This window comes from Indicator indicator, chromosome 20, assembly GCF_027791375.1.
Source record: "Indicator indicator isolate 239-I01 chromosome 20, UM_Iind_1.1, whole genome shotgun sequence".
Classification (NCBI taxonomy): domain Eukaryota; kingdom Metazoa; phylum Chordata; class Aves; order Piciformes; family Indicatoridae; genus Indicator; species Indicator indicator.
In genome coordinates, this window is record NC_072029.1 from 16677310 (window position 1) to 16700115 (window position 22806).

Here is a 22806-nt window from a genome sequence, read left to right on the forward strand (position 1 = left end):
AAATGCAATGTGCAACTTCCCTTCTTCCTCCTCTAGTGTGTCCTGGTCGATGTGATGTCTTCCAGCTCAGCCTACGTGTGTGTGCACACAGGCTAATTAACTTTTACATCTTAACTGAAAGGGTGGAGTACATTTAAGCCTTAATGGCATCCTTTCTTCAGAACTGGTCTTTCATCTTGAAACAGAGTGGTGAACCAAGGCAGCAGAGTGGGAGTGCCAAGCAAGGCTCCTGGCACACATGCATATGGGAGTGACTGCCAAGAAATGAGTTTTTGGGTTTCAGATTCAAAGTATGTGCCTGGTGGTCCAGGGAGCAGAGCACTGGTGGTGGTGGGGAGGTTATAGGGTTCACACAGGTGACAAAGAGGAGGATTTGATGAGTAGGATCTGGGTGTGAAGTCTCTTCCAGAGCTATTAAATAGGATTAAAGATGACTCTCCCTGTGATATGGTGACCTGGTATACCTCTCTGTGCTGGCCAATGAGCCACTCCATGCATTTGCCTTTACTTCTTCCTACCCTGACTTAGTAAAACCTGATGGTGTTTATGGGCTTGGGCTTTCCCTTGCTATTTGTTCTGAGAATCACAGAATCGTTTTGGTTGGAAAAGACTTCTAAGATCATGGAGTCCAACCATGGTCATTAAACCATGTCCTGAAATGCCATGTCCACACCTTTCTTGAACACCTTCAGGGATGGTGACTCCACCACCTCCCTGGGCAACCTGTTTCAATGCCTGACCACTCTTTCAGGAAAGAAAATTTTCCTAATACCCAATCAAAACCTCCCCTGGCAGAGTTTCAGACCATAAGGCAGTTAAAGTCTATTCATGCTGTTATAGCACAAAAGGGAGAATATGAAGCAGCTTTTCCTTGTGCTGCTGTTTGAGATGCTAGGTTCTGAAGCAAGAAGTGCAGCTATATGGGAAGTATTACTTTATGGTCAATTGTATGTCTTAAAAATCCCTCTAATCCTAGATCTGTGTCTTGGTGCTTCAGTGCTGAAAGATCAAAACATTCATAAAAACAATGCTTGTGAAGAACGTTCCTAAGTGTGTGAGCCCAATCTTTTCACTTCAGAGAGGATTAGATCCTTGGTTTTCTGAGATGCTATTTAAAGAGGTTTGAAGGTTGGATGAGAATCCATTGCTTTGAAGGAAGGAGTGCAATGTATTATTGTTGAGGAGTCTTTCAAGGACACTTGCTTTTTGTTGCTATACTGCAATAAGTGAGAAGCTGGGGAAAATAAACAGTAAAAAGAAGTTAATACAATACAGAGAAACTGTATGTATGCCAAGAGATGCTGCCATTTCCTTATTTACTTCTTACCTGTAAGAAGTAAAGAGGGTAAAAACAGGGAGGGGGGGAAAAGGGGGAAAGTAAGAAAACAAAGCAGGGAGAGGGGGGGAAGTTAGGATATAATTTTTTTAAAAAATTAGTCTTTCAAAAAGGAGCAGTCAGTGTGCACCACTAATCGACCAAAGCCCTGCCAAGCAAATCTTTTGTCAGATCGTCTGCCCAAAATCAAAAGCCTGGACTCAGCACGCCCCATCCCTGGTGGTTCTGCCTACGAAGCAGGAATGCCAAAGCCCCTGGTTCCCACTGCTTTGTTAAACAGCCCTTGACACCCCAGCCCTGTCCCCCCCGCCCCCGCCGGCTGCTATATAGCGCAGTGTCCAACCTTGCTGTCCATCGCCGTTTGGGTTTGGCTCCTGCTCTTGGTCTTGGATAGCAGCCAGTGGAACATGTCTCAGTACTCAGGAAAAGTAAGTAACGACCCCACCGCTTCCCTTGCAGCCTGGGGCCAGGGAGCTAGAGCATCCTCTGGGCTGAAGGATGAGTTTTAGGATAATATCCTGGGGGATGTGACATGAAGGATGATCCTGGGAGCAAATTTGGTAGTAGGGATGGGGAAGGTGGGCAGGAGGAGCTGCATTTTGCGAGCCGAATTTCCTGTTTAAACATCGCTGCTGGAAGCACAAGTGAGTGAGCACAAGGCAGCGAGAAGTGCCGCAAATGCAGGATGTGCCGCCTTCCCAGAAAAACACCCTTCCCAGTTAAAAATACCAGTTGTGCCATGCTCCTGTTGTTGGAAAGGAGCTTTAAAAAAAAAAACAAACTGACAAACAAACCCAGACCATCCTAAAATGATGCAGCTGCAAGACATTCCCATCTGCTCAAAATGAAGGTTGTACCCCTGCTCCGCATGACATGTCTGTTCTCTTCCCTCCTTCCAGATCACTTTTTATGAAGGCAAATGCTTCACGGGCAGAAAGCTGGAGGTCTGTGGCAGCTGCAGCAGCTTCCAGGACCGAGGTTTCCTCAACCGAGTCAACTCCATCTGCGTCCAGAGTGGGGCTTGGGTCTGCTTCGATCACCCTGACTTCCGAGGGCAGCAGTATGTCTTAGAGCACGGCGAGTACCCAGAGTTCTACCACTGGAACGGCCGCAGCGACCACCTGGGCTCCTGCCGGCCCGTCGGGATGGTGAGTGGGTGATGATGAGGATGCTTTGCTCTCCTGGGTGGAGCATCAGAGGGATGGAACTGCTGTTGGGCTTTATTTGTCATGAGCCCCATGAAAACGTGTAAGAAGAATCTGCTCTTTGGAAAGAATCTTCTCACGTTGAGAAGGAAACCTCCTTCCAGGGAAGGTTTTGTCCTCCTTCATAGTGGTCTTCAGGAGCCACAAAGCTGAGTTGCAGTTTCTCATGCATCCCAGACAGGAGGAAGACACATCACCTTCTCCATACAGCATGAGGAGCAGCCACTTCTGTGAGGGGAGATTTTCCCATGGTTTTTCAGCTGAGGTGGCAAGAGCTCTGCCAGCCTTTCCTTTCTAACAGCAGTTGCTATGAAATGCTGATGGGGGAATACCGATGGGGTCTGTTGCCCAAGGCAAGTTTGAGCTGCAGCAGCCTGGTCTCCCCACACACTTGGAGAGGGGTGCTGGCAGCCCCAGGGCTTTTCTGAGCCAGCCCTATAGGACAGCTAGGCTGAATTTAGCTGAATTCTCTACTCTTGCAAAACCTCTCAGTAACCCGAAACTAAACCAAATTTTCCCTATCGTAGATAGCCTCCCCTTACGAAGCTTTCAAAAGCAGCACCCAGAGGAAGGTTCAGCAAAGAAAAGGTCTTTCCTTTCAACTCTCTTATTGCTCATAACCCCCAGGGCAATGATGAATCTGCTTGGATCTGGTGGGGCTACTTGTTGGCCCCAAAGTTGATTTTTGGCATGGCAATGAGTTTGTTTCAGGTCCTTAACATCCTTCCCAAAGTACCTCCACAGTTCATAGGTGGAGGGATGCTCTGGCCCAGACCCTGGAGCCCAGTCAGCACAAGAATGTGCTTGTCCTTCCCTGTCCCATGATTTTCCCTGTGAGATGCCAGTGAGTGCTTGGAGGCATTTCTGCAGCACAGATTCCCAGAGGAATGGTGGCTCAGGCACAGTATCCACATGGCTGGTGCTGTGGGCTTTGGTCTTGCAGCCCAAGCTGCTTGTGTGTGCTGACTTTGCTTATTTGGAAGATGCATGTAGGTATTCTTGGAATTGGGCTTAAAAAGCTTGCTCTCTGTCTCAAATACCTTTGCCACAGGCTGCAGAAATCTCCCTGGAGAAATGTATTTCACACCACCCACAAGGGCTCACACAACAATGATGCTAAGAAAGTTTCCTCCTCTTTTCCCTTTTTTTGTTTTCCTTAAAGGCACAACGTCTCTTGTCAGGAACAGCAACTGCATGTGGAACAGGAGGCAGCAGAAGTTAGGGGAATAGTCTCACATCTGTGTATATAACTTTTCTTTGCTGTGTGAGAGCATGGAGAGCTGGGGCTGTAGCTGGTAGTGTATTTGGGAGGGAGGGTGGGTTTGTGGGCGGGGTGCGGGATCTGCAGGTGGGGGAGGGGCTGTGTGTCCCCGACCACAAGGCATCCACAAGCAACATGTCTGCCTGTGGATGGCAGCTGTGGGAAGGTACAGCTGGGTGCATAGATGAGGACTTTCTGCCTGCCTTCCAGGTTGGTGTGGTGTGCTGGGAGGTGGTATGAGTTTGTGCATGCTCAAACAGACACGTTGGGACTACTTTTGATATTTCGCTTCCAAAGCATCCTTCTGTCTTGCCCTTTGTCTTACAAAAGCTGGGGAAAGAACTGATTGCTTTTTAAATTTTTGGTTTGCTTTGTTTTGTTTTATTGCTTGGGTTTTTGTTTTTTTTTTTTTTTTTGTTGACTTGAATCCTTTTGTTCCCAGCATGGTGAGAATTACAGGATCGAAATATTTGAGGGGAGCCATTTTAGTGGTCCCAGCCTGGAGCTGACAGAAGATTGCTCCTTCCTGCAGGGACAAGGCTGGGACAAGACCTGCATCAATGCCCTCAAAGTGTATGGTGATGGCGCGTAAGTACCCGCAGGTGCCCCAGCACACAGCTGCTGGGCTGCTCCCTGCCCTGTGCCCTTTGTGCCAGCACTGCAGGGGAGCACAGCAGCTGCAAAGACTCCCCTCATCATGGAGAAACCTGTGGATGCTGGGGGAAACTTGGAGAAAGCCTAAAAAATGTGAGTGGAGGCTATGGTGAAACAGTGAATTTTGGTATCTGCCCATTGAGAGCTGTTTCAAAGGGGTATGATTTTTTTGAGAGTGGCAGCTAAGCACAGGCTACAAGAGCTCTGAAATGCCTTTTTAAGGTATATGAAGCAGGAAGCCTAAATTCATTTTTTTATCTTATTTTTCCTTCTTTTTTAAAACATTTTTGTCTATGTTTCCAAGCACCTCTTTACAGTCCATGCAGAACCTTTTGGGGAGCGCAGATGGGTGGCTTCAGGTGAGGCAGGTCAGGGGTTTTGCTTTGCAAGTGGCTTCAGTGAGGCTGGCAACACCAGAAACCTCCTTCCTGGACTGCAAAAATGAGGCAGTGTCATGTACTTCAGAGTTAATTTCTACCTTTGAAAGACAGGGACAATTGCAGTAATGATGCACAACCACTCTGATGGGAGTTTTTGATCACCCTCAATGCCTTGTGAACACACTTTGCAGATGTATTTCAGCCCCATCCTCCTGCCCTTGCAAAGGCTCCAGCAGCATGGCAGCTTTGCCTTTTCTTGCTCTTGGGTGGCAATTTGCATTTTCTCAGCAGTGTTGGCCCTTTTTAGGTTTGTTTTTTTTCTCTTGCTGTGAGACAGGTCTCCCCTTTCCTCTCTCTGCCATGTCTGCTTTCACTCTTAGTGTGTTGGGAGTGAGGAAATGACACAAAATCCTCTGAGAGCCAGGCACAGGGCAGAAGGGAGCACCTGCAGAGGAGGAGCTGGGCTCTTCCTCTGCCTGTCCTAGGCTGGATAATGTGCATCATGCCTGCACCCAGCCTGGGATCTTGGACTCTTTCTGTCCAATGGGATTTTTTTCCTAGAAGGGGAGAAAGATTGTTGCAATCCAAGCTTGTGACATCCTGAGAGCAAGTGTGCTGCAGGACCATTTCTGATTCAATCAAGACCTCTCCTCTTCCAACAAACAGGCCTATGGTCAGGCAGATGTGGCTCATTAAAACTAAGGAGGAGAGCTACCTGCTCCCAATGGGAAGAAATGGCTGGAGTGCTCTGGGGACCCTGTTAGTGCTGTGCATTTGAATCAAAAGGCATTTGAGTACCAAAACTACAAAGCCAAGAGAGCCTGCAAGTACTCTGGCAAGAGCTTTAGGGCCAATTATTTACCACATGTGTCCCTGTAGCAGAGCCTGGAGCTTGAGAAATTGGGAAGCTGCCCAGAAACTTCCAAGCGCTTAAATATTTCAGACTGATTTTTCCTCCTCCCCTGCAGAATACGTAAGGAGCACAAAGCTTGCTTTCCCTCACATAGGAGCCTAGACTGTTTATGTTAACATGACACAGCTTCTCAAAGGCTTTGAGTAGCAATAAAACAATAGGGGAAAAAAAAGTACTGAGTGTGGTGAGGAAGTTTGAGTTTTGTAGCATTACATTTAGACTCCAGGAAGATGGTTGATGTAAGCACATGATGGAAGCATCTGTAAAAAACATTAAAAGCCAGGATGGTGCAGAGAGACCTGCTGGCCCTGGGCTGTTGGAGGAGTGGGAGGACATACCACAATAGAGAAGTGAGACCATGGAGCAGACAGGAACCCTTTGGAAGGACCATATAAGCCCAGGTGACCCAGAGTTGCTGCAGGTGTAGCTGGTGCTGGGCTCAGCCTGGAAAAGCCCTCCCAGGACCATCCTTGACCATATGGGGAGCAGAGGAGAATGGGGTAACTGGAGATGAAGGGAGTTTCAGCAACAGGCTGTCTCCATCACATCCCCAGCTTGAAAGTGGGTCTGTCTCACCCTGTGCATGCTGAAAGCGTATGTAAAGCAGGATCTCCCCAAGTTTCCTGCCTCTGCTAGTAGTGCTGAAGTCTCATTCTGCAACTTTCCCCCTTAATTTTCAGTCTGGTTTCTTGTTGGGGCTTAGGGTGTCCAGCACTTGCCCCACTATCCTTTTGGGGTTGGCATCTGCTACCCCACACAGCCAGGAAGGAATGGTGGTAAAGCTGTTAAAGCCATGCTGGAAATGAGCTTGCTATTTCAGAGCAGTTTTGAGATGCTGCCACCTCCTCAGAAGCTGTTGAGGTTTGCATGGTGAGTGGCTTTGCCCAGCCCATGGGCAGAGCCAGCTCCAGTATCATATGGTATCATCTGGGTTTAGATGAAGACATGTACTTTCTGTCCTCCTCTGTGCCTCAGCCACTCTGCAGAGAGGTGCTTAGAAACAGCTGTTTTAAAAAGCTGAATTTGTTTCACAGTCCTGGAGAGCATAACCCCCAAAAGTGTTTTTCTATGCTGTGGTGACATAACTTGAAGGAACCAGCCCAACCGTTTATTCTGCTGAAGCATTTATGAGCCTTTGGTAGGTGCTCTGCAGTCAGGCTGTGAAATATCACCCAGAACAGGTACCCAGCTGTTGCTGCTCAATAAACGTTGCACATCTCTCAGCAGAGGCTATAGTTGCTCATGGCAGTGCTCAAGTGCTTCATGGAGAATGAGTGACCTTGAGCCCTTCTGCAACCACCCTGCTTGGTTTAGGCTGGAGCTGCAGCACTCCCCTGCTAGTTTTTACAGCTCCAGCAGCCAGTTTTGGCCTACAGGGCTTGTGTTGGTTCCATGTGAGTTTTATTCCCGTGTCCTCTGGGTTTATGTGCTAATGAAACACAGCACCGAGACGTTTTGAGGGCTGTGTGCTATGTGTCTGGATCAGCTCTCCCATGCTGGGCTTGAGGACAGGATCATCTTATTTTTTTTGTTTTCTGGGCTCCTGACAGACTTGATTTCCTCTCTCACTGACAGTCTCAGAGAATGTAAATTTTAGGCAATAAAGGATCAACTAAGTAAGCCATAAAAGCCTTCACTCATCACCTTGCACTGCCAATACACTTCACTTCCAGCTTTCTTCTATTCCTTTTATTCCTCTTTTTTGCAGCCTTCCCCCAAGCAGAGAGACAAACTGGTGGGTTCTTATCACCACACCAGATCACACAGTTTGCTTCCATCTACCCCAAGGCTTGTCTCATTCCCTCCATGTGACTGTGCAGACCTGTCAGCAGGAAAGGCAGTGACTGTGAGAGGCTCATGTACCTCCTTGTGCTATTCCCCAGAGACCACCAGTTGTTGAAAGATACCCTATAGCAGACCAGACCTGGAACATCCACCATGTTTTGGTGGGCCAGCAATGTCCTATGAACATCCTTGTCCTACCATTATGCAGTATTTTCAATAGCTTTAGAAATTTTCAGCAGGAGGGAATGATTAGAAAGCCCAGAAAATAAGACTGGAATCTCTTTTCAGGAGTGCTTGAGAGAGGAATGGTGAGCTGATGGAGAAAGAGGCCTGCGATCATTCAAAAATATGGAGAGGTGCATATAAGAGAAGGGGTGGGGTAAAAAAAGCAGGCAGACATGTGCCTTATGAACAAGACTGGGGTGTATCTAGAGCAGGAAAGTAGTTTTATGTAGTTCTTAATCAAGCTGAAGAGCTGAGCATGCTCTCCAATGGTGCACATCAGGCGATGTGCTGGGGGGGGCATGGCTTCAGGGCAACCTGCCATTACACTCACATGAGCAGCAGGCAGCCTTCCCCACACACTGCAAAGTGAGTTTGAAAAGAAGAGTTTGAGGATGGCTTCGTAAATCTTGTTCAGAGATAAACTGGCTGCAAAAAGTACCAAAGAATGAACTTGTTTGTTTGTAACAAATGCTCCAGATCCAAAAGCCTTTTGGTCAGCATGTTGCAGCTATGCTGCAAAGTTGGGCTGTGCAAGCACAGGCAGCAGGGTGGAGAAGGGCACCAGGCAGGCATGTATGTGCTCAACATGTCAGTCATATCAGTGGACAGGCAGATGGGAGAAGGGGCCCACCACAGACCCACCTGCTGTCCTCTCAGAAACACAAATTGGTATGTCAAGGAATCTGTAAGGTGGTTTGACTAAATACCCTAACCTTTTGCTTTTTAAAAAATTAATGCCAGTGGGTGGATGGTTTTACAAATGGTTTTCCTAGGCCTCTAGCATTTTGCTCTGCGTCAGACTGATCTGAGTTCACCAGCTGTTGTTTGACCCTGGAGGCCCAACATTCTTTGACCTATCCAGCACTTAAAGGAGTTTCTCCCTGAAAATCTCACATACATTATATCCCAAACCTGATGTCGCAGCTAAATTCCTGGGAAGAGACAGAGCACAGAGATCAAATAACTTGAAGGGTTGCAGTTGTGCTCTGCTGTCATTGCTGAGCCAATAGATGGCACAAGGAGCAGAGATCCTGACAAAGTCCATAAAAATGCTAGGAAGAGAAGAACAAGGCAGACATGAGCAGTTCAGTGATGATGGGGTGGAAACCTGACTGTAAAACTATCAGGGCAATGGCAAAACTTGATTGTCGAGCATGGGAGACTGAAACAGGGAAGAGGTGACACTTGAGGCCGCATTAAGATCATGGCACGATGTTTACTGAAGAAACAAAGGGAGAGAAGGGTATCAAAATACGTCTCTCTTGACCATCAGAATGGCTTCTGACTTGAAGGCCTTCAGATGGAGAAAGGCATGCTAAAAGCCATGTCAGTAGAGAAAGATGCAACCAAACTAGGTGAAGAATTCAAGCATGCCCAGGCCACCAAAGCTTTTGAGTGTTTTATCCGTTTGACTGTATTTCAAGGGAATGTTGGAGTTAACTTTGGATGTAGAGATAAAGCGAACATAGCTGAGCCAACTCCTTCTCTCTTTTGGAAAGCATCAAAGAGAGGCCATTGAGAATTACTAGCAAAGATATTAAATGTGGTTCCCATTATAGCTAGTGAGTTCACTCAAAGAGGTAAAACATACTTCAAGAATTGCACATTTCCTCTTACAGTCCAAAATGGATTTATGCAGGGGCTGATTAGACTCACGTCCTTCTTTAACACTATCAAATACTATTAAATTGGTTTTGGTGAAGCCTAGAGAGATCAATTTCTGCAGGAACATGAAGCGGGGAGCCCCTGATCTAGGCTTTATTGCTAGTGTAACCGAAAACAACTTCTAAAGGCAAGGTTCAATCTGGCTGTGGATAACTACCAGGCTAAGCTGGAAGTGGGGGGAAGCGCCAAGCCTAATTAATTCCACTGGAGGCGCTTCCGTGGGCAGGATGGGGACTAGAGCTGTGGCAGCCACTCTACCTGGGCATGAGGCCATGTCTCATGACCACGTTGTTGGGACCCAAGTAACCCTCCCTTTCTGCTCAGGTGGGTGCTGTACGAGGAGCCCAACTACCGAGGCCGCATGTATGTGGTGGAGCGAGGTGACTTCAGCAGCTTCAATGCGTGGCAGGCGCGCAGTGCCAGCGTCCAGTCCATCAGGAGAGTTGTCAACTAGCTCTAGCTGAGCTTCCATCCTGCTAGCAATGGCCTGCTGAATCCAGGTATCACCCTCCTGCCCCCCTCACTGACTGCTGGAATAAATTTAATGTTAAACACCAGCTTTTGGCTCTAAGTATTCTTTTTCCATCACTTGCAGGAGCTCAAGAGGGAATGGATGTGCAACCTTTCTAAGCTTGACTTACATGCTGTGAATTTGCTTTTTCATTTTGCAGTGATTTTTAAGGAGGACAGAAAGGTGATGGACCAAACTGGTTGTGATAAGCAGATGCAGGAATACACTCCTTGGTGTGGTTGTGGTCTGATATATGTTCACTCTGCCCGATTTAGGGCCACCACAGAGTGGACCCAACTGACTCCTGATGCCTGGAGAACGTCACATTGCTGCACATGTGTGCTGTGAACACAGGCACACAGCCATCAGAGGGTCTACTTGTGCCACGTGAGGATCACATCAGGATCTGACCAGCTTGCATGGTCTCTAAGTGTGATGTGCTAGTCCTGATGCAAAGGTGGTAGCAATCATTTGTCCTGAGTTACTTTGACTAGCACACATCAAAAAATACCTTTTTTTTTTTTAATTCCCTGAAGGCACAAAACTTGAGCACTCATCTTCTCTTTGCTCCCTGATTCATAAGCCCTTCAGCTGACAATTGACAATTTGAGGGGGTGGCAGCAAACTACCACAGCACTGCCACCTTCTGCACAACCCTCTTCCCATCTTTCAGCCCCTTGGTACTCCCAGTCTATCCCAGTCGTTTTAGTGCTCCTGAATTCTATTTGGTGCTTGGAAGCCAGGATGGGAGCAGCTCTGCCTGTTTAGCTGTGGACCATGTACTGCAGCCTGGACTCTTCCCCTTGCGTTCCATGCCCAAAAGTCAGGGAGCTTCCTTGCTGTAAAATCATCAGCTGTGTTCAGTACTAGCTGAGTGGTTTTGGCTACTTCAGAAAGGGGAATTTTATTCTCACTCCATTATTCTACTGGATATTAAGGCTTGGCTGTCTGATGGATCCTGACAGGCATGGGCATGGTGCCGGAGAGCTGCAAAGCTCTCTGTTAATCCAGTGGGAAGGTTGCTTATTTAACCACTGTCCTCAGCCCTTTGAAGAGATGTGAGCGAGGCTGACAGGTCCCCAGCACACTGGAGCATGAGGACCTGTGCCTTCAGGGCTGCTCTGCTTTGCAGTCTGCAATGGGAACCTGCTCTTCTCGGCAGTGATCAGAGCAATCAGGAGCAGCAGGGGTACATGCTCTGTGTTGGGTTGTGGGGCTGGTTGGTAACAGCTGGGCCTGTGCCTGTGTGAGAAGGACACATGCTGTTTCCCATGATGTGCCTTTGTTACTGTTGGTAGAGATGCATGGAATGAGTTTGCCCCAGAGGTACATGTGCCATATATGTGTTAAGGGAGGTATGGAAATACAAAAAGATACACTCTGTGAATTTTAACAATAGTCTGGGTGACGTCTGCTTTAGTAGTGATATAAGCAACTCTCTTCTCTTGTAGACAGCTTATGGTCTGGATGTCATCCTCTACCCAAATCATTGGAGAAATGGTGCAGTTACACCAGAACAGCTCTAGCCTGCAACATCCACATTCTGGGTGGCTTGTGGTGACACGTGGCCCACTGGAGACGTAAAAATATTTAAGCATCTTTAATGGATAGCAGCAAGGTATTTCTGTGTTGAAGAAGAAGGCAGGGAAATGATTCATTCATTGAGTGGGATGCACAAACGTATAATTCATGCATCAACTCTTGCGTATTTCATTTTATTTTAATTAAATGCAGCTTATGAAAGATTTTAGGAGTCCTTCCAGGATTAGCATTGCTCTTGCTTCATGAAGGCTGTAATCAGCTCCTGAGCTCGATGCACTCGATTAAAAGTTAATATACAGCCATAAGCATTGCTCTCTGTTGTGACCTTCTGGCTATTAATCTGTTAGGAACCCAAACGTGGGCCCAAAGAAGGACAGGCATTGAATTGTGACTAGCTTTAAAGGAGGATTTTCATTCATTTGAAGCACGTTCAATGTCATGGTGCAGCATGAAGGATGAAGAAACAAAGGCTTTAAAATATACACTAACTGGAATTCCAGATGCTCTAAGCAGTTGGAGGACAAAAGAAAAGAAACTAAAGAACAACCATCCACCCACGTTCCCATGAGAACATCAGTGTAAGCTCAGAAATCCACACACCTGGGATTCTTACCACTTGGTCACACAGCCAAGGGACGTGACTGTCCCACTGATGTTGGGGTCAGGCCTGTGATATTGCAGATTTTCTGCTGTATGACTTCCAGTGCTGAGTGGTTCAACCTTCCTCTGTGCAGACCAGCCCTTAGAGGGCTATGTGGGACTGGGCACTTACACACAGATGTACAGGCCAACTCCAACGTATAGCTACTGTGTGCAAGCTCATTTCATCAACATGCTTCAAACTCACCATTTGTTTATGTGTTCTAATTGATTAATATTTGCTCTTCAAATTGTGGAAGTACTTGGGAGCCCCAGTCCTGGTCTGAACCCTGCTGCCAGCTAGGAGTTAAAAGCACAGAGAAGGCAGTTCGGTTAATCCCTGCTGTTGTGTGGAACTCTGTAACCAGCGAGTCTTTAGCTACCTACAGCATGTTTTGCACATCCATAATATGCCTACAGACTAAATACCCATCATTTATTAACAGCTGATAGCCATTTACCAACACACTGTCAATGCAAAGAGCTAGCTCATCTTGTCAACACTATATAAAAAAACTCCTCTGTATGCAGAAGCCTAATATTGCTGAAAAATTGGCAGTGGGGAATTTAATTCCATCTATTTTTTTTCTTGATTTGAAACCTAAGCAGGGTGGCCAGGGGCCTAATCCAAACACTGATGCTGCAGGAGCATGCATTGCGTTGGCAGCGGGGGGTTGTGCCTCTCCTTCTCTTCCTTTTCCCTCCTCCTCCTTGCTAAATCTGCACTTGTTTAAAGGACAGAACATACAGATCCCATATGTCTGCTAGTGATTAGGGTTGGCTTTTTTTTTTTTTAAAAAAAAAGATTATTGATATTGCTCTACTATGAAATGGTATGATCTGTGAGTTTATAGCATATAAAATATAAATGACAAAAATGCCAGCTTGATGTAAAGTGGATGTGAGATTGTGCAGCAGAGATTGGAGCTCTACATCATTAAACTGTATGGCTGAATGAGCTCTGCTGTGTGCTCTGAGGAGGCAAGCATTGGATTAAGTAAATTGGAAACTATTCTACAAAATGCTAAAGATAAAACAAAGGTTCCAAAAAGAACAAAAGAGACAAGTTATTAATTACAAGAGAGAAATATGTGAAATCAGCTCCATGTGGAAAACCAGGAAAGCCCTAATAATCAGCATTACTGGGCTTGGCCAGGCTGCTGCAGTGTAATATTCAGAATAACTTTGAATTACATCTGGCCCCGAAGCAAACAGCTCCTGCCAGAATGCCTGCATACATGAACGTTCTTTCTCTGTAGCTGGGTAATGTGGGGATTTGATGGAATCTCTTTCAAATGAATTCTTGGAAGATATCTGAGCAACTGCAGTACTTCTGCTTTGCTATGCTATCCGGTCCATGTGTATGTAGTGAAGATGAGGAGGAAGCAGCCTGCTGATCCTCTGTTGGCATGCTTGATGTTGTCATAGCTCCAATGAATCCTTATTAACTGCTTACATGGGCAAATGGGCTGCAGGGCCACCTCCCTTCCCCAGGGAATTCAAGAGGCATCCTGCTACTGAGACTGCCAGATGCTCATGCCTTCATGTGCTTTCTTCTGTCCTCCAAAGACACCTCTCTAGACCTGTTAAAAATGAATTCACTCCTTTGTGTCTGCTAAAGCTCTTTTATTAATATTTTAAGTAAAAAGCATTGCTCAACAATGACCTCTTTGCAAAAGGAAATGAACAGCATCAAAGGACATCTTGGACCTCTGGCACCAGCAGGAGAGCTGTGATCACTGTTAAAGCCTGAGCAATGACAGGGTGAAAATGTAGAGGGGACACAGCTTAAAAGCATTGGTAGATATCCTGACTCCCATGCTCTGCCTGGGGTGTTTTCAGCTTTTCTTTTCTCTGTTGTATTTAAGTCAAGGGAAAATGAACTTGAGTGAATAAGGTTTGGCTTTAAAAGTTTTGCCATCTGTGGGCTCAGACTCTTGCCCAGGAGTAAATCTGATACAGCTAACAAGTCCTTGAGTCAGATGATATCTGCCTGATGTGGTCAGCATCTTCAGCATTGCAAAAGCTCATTTGTTTTGGTTTGTTATTTTAAATCACCTGGTTTAATGGAGCGGTTAAGTTAAATCGGTCTGCAGTGGTTGGGTCTTAGGTAACTGGGTGTCCTCTTGTTCCAAGAGTAACCATTCAATCAGCAGAGAAGGTGCAATAACAATTCACACAGTTTTAACTGTTCCCATATTTACTGGTGGCTATGACAGAAACCAAACACACCAAGAAGAAAGCAGAGAAGGGCAGAAGTAAGATGCATATTAACTTTTCATGGAGCAACAGAACAACTGACAAAAAGAACAAATGGGTGCAGCATGTATTCCATGGACAGCTGACCATCTTCTTTGTGTGGTTCAGCATAAGTTAGTTTGTAATCAAGTCAAGCTGTCCCAGCTTAAGCATGCTAACACATGGAGGAATGTACCAGTGTATTCAGTCAAATGGTGCGTGAAGCAAACATGAAATCATATTGAAATCATTAATGCAAATTACTTCTTTAAACGTGACCATCTCCAGTGGATTGTGGTAAATCCAAACTTTATGTAGGCATTCACACCTGCACTCACACAGCCCAAAACACACTGAATGCTTCCTCCCAGTCAGAACAGTTTCACGTGCTCCTGCTAGGATACTCCAATGTCTAGGATGGTGAAGGATCAGTCCTTGCTATAGCTTGGGAAAACGGCTTTGTTTTTTTCAAATTTTGTTTAACTCATAGCAGCAGATTTGAGATGCCACAACTTGTTTTGTTTAGCTTGATGTAAATTAAGATATATGTTTTCTCATGTTGCTAATTCTTAGTGGTAACCAGTGTTGCTCATCATCTACGATGGAGTAAGAGAACAATTCAGCTCCTTCCCCTCAAGACACCACACCAGGCAAGACAACACACTTACGGTCAGCACAGGTTTATTCATGTTTTGGGAGAGGTGCTTTGCAGCTTTGACGTTGCTGCCCCACAGTCTTGGTGGTGGGAAGGTGGGGGAATGATCCTGACTCATAGATGGGCCACTCTGTGGTTTCAGTTGACTTGCCCCTTGCGTTTTTGTACTGCTGGAAACTAATGGCTTAGAGAGAGCAATACAAAGGAGTGTGTGGAACTGACCTCTCTCTTGCATACTTTACTGAAGGGAACCACCACAAGTCTCTTACCTGTACATGGACCAGTGCTCTGTGCTATCTATGTCATAAGGTACTAACATGTAACTGAGCCCCTTCTGACATGGTAACATGCCTAATGCTCAGGTTAGTTCTGCAGGGTAGGCTGTACGTGAATTTTGCTCTTAAATCAAGCTGAAGTTTTCAAGAAGACAAAGCACAGTGTGGTCCAGTCCACATGCAGAGCTGACCTGCTAAACTCTGCAAGTGCAACAGCTGCTCCAGCAATGTAAGAGAGAATCAAAACTGCTGAGATTTGCAGAGCTTTATGTGGTTGTCACTGGTTTTCTTGGCTGGTAATGCAAGAAGAAAATAATAACATTTGAGTCATCTGAACCTATAATAATAATAACAGGATTCCAAAGGTTTTATTTTCTGTGTATCCTGCTATTATTGACTTGCCCTTTGAAATTATTTTTCTGCAAACAACAGAGCTGCTTTTTGTATTGGAGGTTTGGGCTAGATTAATTTGTCATCTGCCTTTTTAAAGGAGAGGGAAAAGAACAGGCAAACACCATTTTCACTTCTGGAATGTATCAGTTCAGGCCTGACAATGTAGCTGACAGTCTGCATTTCAAAGGTTTCAGACTTCTCTTCTTACAATTTATTAATAAATGATATTTAACAGTCATCTCCCTTGACAATTCAGGGTCCCATCAGAAACAGGGACTACCATGATACTGCAAAAACTTCTGGTTACACAGAATGATTTTTCTTCTCAGCTGCATTCAAATAATGCAGGTTTGGAGACACAGAGAAAAATTTTGGTAGGAATCCAAAAATCCCCTCAGGCCTGGGATTTGTCTAACAGTTTGCTATTAAAGAGTTCTTTAGCCGGAAAGAAGTACCAGACAAAGTTTTCCTTGTTCCAGTTCTTGGGGTATTTTCTGTTTCTTTTTGGTTTGAATTGGCATTTGACTCCTTAGCATAAACTTGCTGTCAAGATGCTGGAAGCTCCAGGGGAGGGCATAGGTTACCCCAGGCTCTCAAAGCTTGCTCTGATTTCTTGCATATGGTATTCCTTCCTTAACAGGACAAGAATAAAGGCATTTCAATCAGTGATTTTTCCATTTGGGTCCAATTTGCCCCTTGAAAGACACTTTAGCTTGTATGTAAAAGACCCAAACCTGTGTCAGGAGACATCAGTTACAGTCCTTTGCTGTTCTTTACTTCTTCTTGGTGTAACAATGACAGGGAAGCTCTGATTTCCCAGTTGCAAGGTGTTATTACTCAGCATCAAAAGCAGTCAGTGCCAATTAGCGTGAATTAGGGCAGGCCCAGAGCTGTGTTTTGGCTTCTGCAGCTTGTCCCAGAGGGACACTGCAGGGGTGCAGAACTGGCTCATCAAGCAAGCCAAGTAGTTCAGTAAAGTTCAATTAACCCTTCAGGCCCCCATTAGCCCAACTCCACCAATTTACTGCAGCCAAATAGCAGACCCATAGCATGTCTGTGTTCCTCTATGGTTAAAAGTCATTCTGCTCATTCCTGTTCCAGAGCTCCAAGAGCATACTTCAGTAGCACTTCTGCAAAGTCATTATTGTTATTATCATCTCGGTGGTTTAGTCATGAAATGCAGGCTTCAGGAGCGGGGAGAAAAGTCCCGGAGCAGCTGATCAAGGTAAACAGCATCTCCTCTGCCCTGATTCTTTCCTCCTGCCATTTCTGTGCCACTGTAACTCCCTGGGGATTTATCTCCATACTTTAAACATCAGATACACTCTAATACTGATTAGATGAAAAAGGTATATCAGATTGAAGGTTGGAAATGAACCAAGGCCATAGGTTTGATCAGCTTCTCCTCTCCTTCCATTAGCAAATGATAATGGAGACCATAGCCACATTTAGAGAGGGGAGAGATCTCACTTTCTCTGTGTATATTCCCTAAGGTTAATACCCTTAGCTAATGTAACTTGGCTTTATCAAAGTCAGCTGGAGGTAAAACTGGGCTCTGAATCTTTTGCTTCCTCATTGCATGGCTAAGGCTGATGGAGATCTGAAGGGTTAACAGCACAACAGCATGTCCCCTTTGTATTTGTCTGTATGACCATAAGTAATGCATATTTCGAGCAATTGCATCCAAAATGAACAGATCTGTGAGAGGAGATGGATCGCTTACTGAGCAGAACAGGAAGAGCCTGCAGCTGTCTTCCAAAAGCATGGGGTGGTGAGTTTCTAGGTCCTAGTGCCGTTCCCAGAATATCCTGCAGCTCAGACACTTAATCAGCATGATTATCATCACACAAACGCTGCCAGAGAGTTTGATTTGCACATTTACTTCTTTACTAAATGAACAACCTTTCCAAAAAGCTGGGATGTTTGAGCCTCTGTCATAATTCTGCATTTTGGATGGCTTTCCTGCCTCTTTGGGGTTCGGTGCTTGTGTAAAGAGGTGTAATAAGAAAAGTTATTCACAGGGGAGCACAAGATGAAGCAGGCAGCTTCAACGTGATTTAGTTAAGGCATCATCCTCCTGGGGCTGAAGCCTGGCCATAGTGTGAGCAGATGCAGCAGCTCCTATTGCTCTTTCAGGAGGAACTCTCTCTGCTTGGAATAGGGGAGGGATCTTATTCCAGGCAAGCAGATGTTTTGTCAAAGTGGTGTGAGCTGCAGGGAGCTCTGCTGGGTCTGTATGTTTTCATTGTCCTTGGATCTTGCTGCTGCCTTGTGACCATCTTTCCTTGTTGGCATGCTCTAGGCCAAATTCTCTGGTAGCCCACCCTGCCTCGGCCCCAGAAGGGCCATGCTGGTGTGACAATAGTCCAGGATGAGATTTAGGGGGTATCTCAGAAGCATCCTCCTTTTCATCACTCTCAAAGCACCTCTTTGGGTGCAGTGAACAACTAACAGCTAGTGAGTGACTCAGCTAAACTTCCTGGTCTTGGTTTCATTTTTTCACCCCTCTTTAGAAGTGGGATGGGAAAGACTAGGTGGCTACACCCACCTGGGGCAGTGCTGAGCCCCAGGTCACTCAAGTGCTTTACACTCACCTCTTTCTAGACTTCCACCTCTGCTGTAAGGGCTCCACAAGGCATGTGTCTGTGCACCAAGCCTTCTAAGGAGCCCAGGGTCGTCCCCCTCCCTTTACAGCTTTAGTTCTTGGCTTCCTCTCTGAATCACAAAATGACCCTTTTCCTGGAGCAAACTCACTGCTCTTTCTCCCGTTTCTTCTCCATTTCTCTCCCTCTTTCTCTTAAATAGTTGGCAGAAGGCCATTTCTTTCATAACTTACAGTCATTTTTGCCAGGTGACCTTGTGAGTAATCGCCTCCATCAAATAAGCAAAGACCTGGTTAAAAGACCACTTCTGGCAGAAAGAGTTCTTTTGAGCCCCCTCGTTATTCTTTCCAGTGGGTCTCTCAGGCAAACAACAGCAAATCCAGATCACCCAAGTACCCAGACCAGACACAGCTCTCTGGTACACGCAGAAGGTTCTTATTTCCCACCCCAGTGAACTACTCTGGGAAGAAGTTAACCTCTTGAGGCCAGGAAAAAGGCAGCAGAAGACTTAATAGCATCAGTGATTCACACACAGTATTCCATAAAGTGGCATGGCAATTGCCTTGATTCCCCAGAGCCATGCACACCCTTTTTCCCCTTTTTTTTTTTTTTTTTTGGGGGGTGGGGTGGGGCAAGTTTCACCCAACATAACATTTTAAATGCCTGGTTTATGTCCTAGATGAATTTCACTTGGAAGTGCTGTTGCTAAGGCAGACCATATTGTGGCATCAATTTTTAATCAGGCTGTTCCCTCAAACTCAACAGGGAGTTCTCCCTGAGATCTGCTAGTGGTATAAATCAAGAAGTTGCACTGTTAGCCTTTTTTATTACCCACTTTATGTCTCTTTGTGAAAAGGAAGATAAAAGGACAGGCAGAGAGTTTTAACTGAAAATCTAACTAAATATTGTATCTTGTCTAATAAAATCTGTCTACTTTACACCCATGAAAATGCAGCATCAGCCCCCTCTTGGAATTCAGTTTGGTTTTCCTCTCAGTGCTTAGATGCTTATATTTGCTATTCCTGACATTTGCCCAGTTTGGAGCTGGATGCTTGACCCCAAAGTCTGGCATGAGGACCATGTGTGGGCTGGGGAATCAGCAGACTGCTCCTCTGCCATCATCTTTCTGACTGTGTCGTGCCGGTATCTGCTCCATTTTCCAGGACAAAGAACACGCCCTGAATCTCCTGGCCCCACCTAACCCTTTGCCCTGGATGCGGTTCAAGTCCACACAGAGTGTATCAGTGCATTGTTTTTGTGGGCAGCTGGAAAACCTCAGGAATGAATGGAAACAGACAGTTACAGACCAGCTAAATTGCACTCTCTCCTCCCAACAGAAAAGGGCTCCAGTCAGGGCGCCTTCCTAAAACAAGAGTGGGCTGAACAGTGCTGCAAACTCGGTGTGGGATGTAAAAAGGAGAACAGAAATGAGGAAAGATTTGTTCATCGAACAAATCGTGGGGTGTGCTTGGGAAGTGAAAGCAGACTGGCATCCTGTTACCTTATCTGTAGTGCTGGTATCAGTGCATGGCATTACCCTTCCTCTCACAGCTTCCACAGCTGCCATTTTGTGCCTTCTCAACAGAACATCAATCACCATCGAGTCTTTTGAACTTTCATTGTGCTGTTGATTTCAGCAGAATTTCAGTGGCATTGTGAGCCCAATGACACCACTGTCAGCGTGTCCCAGCAGTATTCAGCCCAACAGCAGCAATAAGAGACTGTGCTTGCTGGTGAGCCCAGACTCGTGCAGATAGAGGTGGAAGTTGTTACAGTGCAGTTTCCCTGAACAAACCTACATTACATCAACTAGAGGTAAAAAACAGTCCTAAGGGTAAGACTATTTAAGAAGGCAAAGCCACATTTCTTGGGAGATTCATGAGACATGCACCTTATAAATAACACAAAGTATATTTTTTTTTTAAAAAAGGTGCATCATGGGAGTATATTCTCTGCAAATTCAATCTCAGGCTTCAGAGGTGCCTGTAATCCTCATGGTAGGCTGAATGTTTATCCTGGTGTCTTCTTTACCAGGGTTGCTTGCAGTATTTGGTGGAGAAAATGAAAAGCAGCATTGGCTCTAAGCAAGCTCTAGCAGCATAAAAGAGGGCAGAAGCTTTGGAGGTTCCTTGGGATGATACTATTTGCTCCCACCACCAGCAATACCCATCTAAGACCTTCCCTGCCCTTATCAGACCTCCTGGAAAAGGTGTCCTGTTCTTGTGGTACCTGTGTCAGGGACTGTCTGGCCTTGAAAGCCTGCTACAGAGCTCATCAAGGTTGTAGAAGGTTATTCTGGTTCAATCAGTGGCTTTGGTATCAAGTTGTTCACATAAATCTCTTAGCAGCAGTGAGGTGTAGGAGATCGTGAACGGCCCCCTCTTACCTAATGTAACAGCAATTTGGCTCCGCTAACAATGAGGCAGACAAACAACTGAGAAATCTTCCAGAGGCCAGATGTGAATGCAATTGTTAAAACACTGCCTAGGTCACTGACTGCAACTTCAGCATCTTTAGAAATTTGGTTTTGTACCAATGTCAAAGCACTGGGGCGCTCTCTGCTTGCATCAGTACAAATCGGGATGAATGCAGTTAAAGCCAGCAGAGTTGTATCCATGCAAAATCAGCCACAATGGCCTCAGCATCAGACTCAGAAAGTTGCCCTTGTGTCACTTAGTAAGATAAATTTCTTTTGGCTTCCATTTAGATTTGGTCCTTAAGGAGCCTGTCATAAGAGATATATGGTCTGGGCAAGAGGCCAATTTACTGTCTGGAAGAAACAGCAGGGCTCCCATCGAAGCAGTGAACAGGGTAAAATGAGCTTTTGACTGTTATTCTGTAATTTTGTAAATATCTGTAATCTTGAATTATGCAGTACAGTCCCCACTATGCAGGGATGTGATGGAAGGGCCTTGCTGTGTCTATAGACTATGCAAGGAGAAACCTGTTTACAGTAATCTTTGAAACAGCTCCTATGAGATTTTGCACTTCCTGGCATGTAGCACTTAAAATTTTCTAGGAAATTACATCTGCTTTCTTAGCAAGAGAGATAAGATGCCTTCACAGCGTGCTTTTAAGCCATCAGTTCATCACATCAAAACATTAACACAATACCCTCCCTGTCTCCACCATGGTTAAATCCCTATTGCCAGCAGGGACTGGCACTGGGGTTAGCTAATAAGGCCACATTTGTATTACCATCACCTAATCATCCATTAGGTCATTGAATACCACTTGATTTTTCCAGATCCTGGGCATTCAGACTCCTGACATCAATTAGGGGCAGTCCATCCACCCAGGTAAAGCAATAGTGCACAGCAGAGTGGTACATGGCTTTTGCAGACAGGTATCCTTGTTACAGCAGTACAGGAAACTTAGAAAACCAAATATTTTCAAAATGAACTATTTTGGAAACGTTGCTTCAGATCTGCTTAAAAACCAAAAGAACTTTATAGATGTGTACAGGAAATCCTAGGGTGACAGTTTCCAACTATCTTTTGTCCTGTAGGGTGAGGGATGGCAGCACACACCATTCCTTCTGCACTGCATCTACATGGGAAGAAAGCTTGCAGGCTGGAAGGGAACCATGGTGTACTTGAACACTTCTTCTAATGTGGGTGGCAAGAAGACTGCTTTAAAGATCACATGGACATTATATGACAAGAAGACTGCAGCTGGTTTGTGAATCAAACCAAAACTTGCTTTCAAAGAGGTCTCAAGCAGTATTGTACACAGCCTAGCTGTGCAGGTCACACAGCTTTTCCCTGCACTGTGCCTGCACAGGTCTAGAGCTACATGGTGGTCTACTATAAATTCTGAGGGCTGGCAAGGTCCCATTGGTACAAATTGTTAGGGTATTTCTTTGCCTGACTCTTGGCCACAGCAGCATCCCATGGCAATGAGTTCCTTTGCTGATTACACGTTGCCTAAAAGGTATTTCCTTTCAGAATTGTGAGTTATCAGGATTCCATTGACTTGCCTTCATGCTTGTGGCATTGGGCTGGGAAATCAAGATGTTTTATCCTACAAAGCTATGCTGTGGCATTTTAACACAGAGCTTTGTGTCACCTTTCAGATGAAGCATGGCTCTGCCAGGAAAACTTGAATGTCGCTGCTACTGGAGCTACCAAAGGATGCAGAAAGTAAGGAGAAAGCAGCTTCTCCCCTCTTTGAGCATTACCACTTACTGGGTGTGTGGAGCAAGGCCTGGTCATGTACTAATCAAGAAGCTGTGCTGACTTCTGCTCCTTCATCTTCATGTCAGAGTGAGTAAGTAATCTGCTTGAGTTTTGATAATTAAATTCAAGTAAAATTAATCTGCCTTCTTCAATGCCAAGTTTTAATGCAAGTGAAGCTACTTAGATGTTGATAATATTTCGAACTGAATCAAACCATTAGAAGCTACATTTAAATCTACTTAAGGTTAAAATTTATTTACATTTTACTAGGCAACTGGATTGATTTAAAAATGAGATTTAACCTTAGCAGGGAGATTTTCTTAGTGTAGGCTAGGTTTGCACAGTGAG

At 45.4% G+C, this 22806-nt stretch overlaps 1 protein-coding gene across 1 annotated transcript; it reads left to right on the forward strand.

The window, feature by feature from the left end:
• The first annotated feature begins 1743 nt into the window (after positions 1 to 1743).
• CRYGN (crystallin gamma N) lies at positions 1744 to 9878 on the forward strand. The gene is made up of 4 exons (XM_054390166.1): positions 1744 to 1764; positions 2236 to 2484; positions 4245 to 4390; positions 9749 to 9878. Exons 1-4 carry the CDS (start codon positions 1744 to 1746, stop codon positions 9876 to 9878), a joined length of 546 nt encoding a protein of 181 aa, XP_054246141.1.
• The last annotated feature ends 12928 nt before the right edge of the window (positions 9879 to 22806 follow it).

What these genes read in the sequence shown, in the direction of transcription:
- CRYGN (XM_054390166.1), top strand. Translation starts at nt 1,744, where the DNA reads ATGTCTCAGTACTCAGGAAAA. An exon ending in TGTCTCAGTACTCAGGAAAA is followed by an intron (nt 1,765 to 2,235) that starts GTAAGTAACGAC and finishes CCCTCCTTCCAG; the next exon opens with ATCACTTTTTATGAAGGCAA. An exon ending in AAAGTGTATGGTGATGGCGC is followed by an intron (nt 4,391 to 9,748) that starts GTAAGTACCCGC and finishes CTTTCTGCTCAG; the next exon opens with GTGGGTGCTGTACGAGGAGC.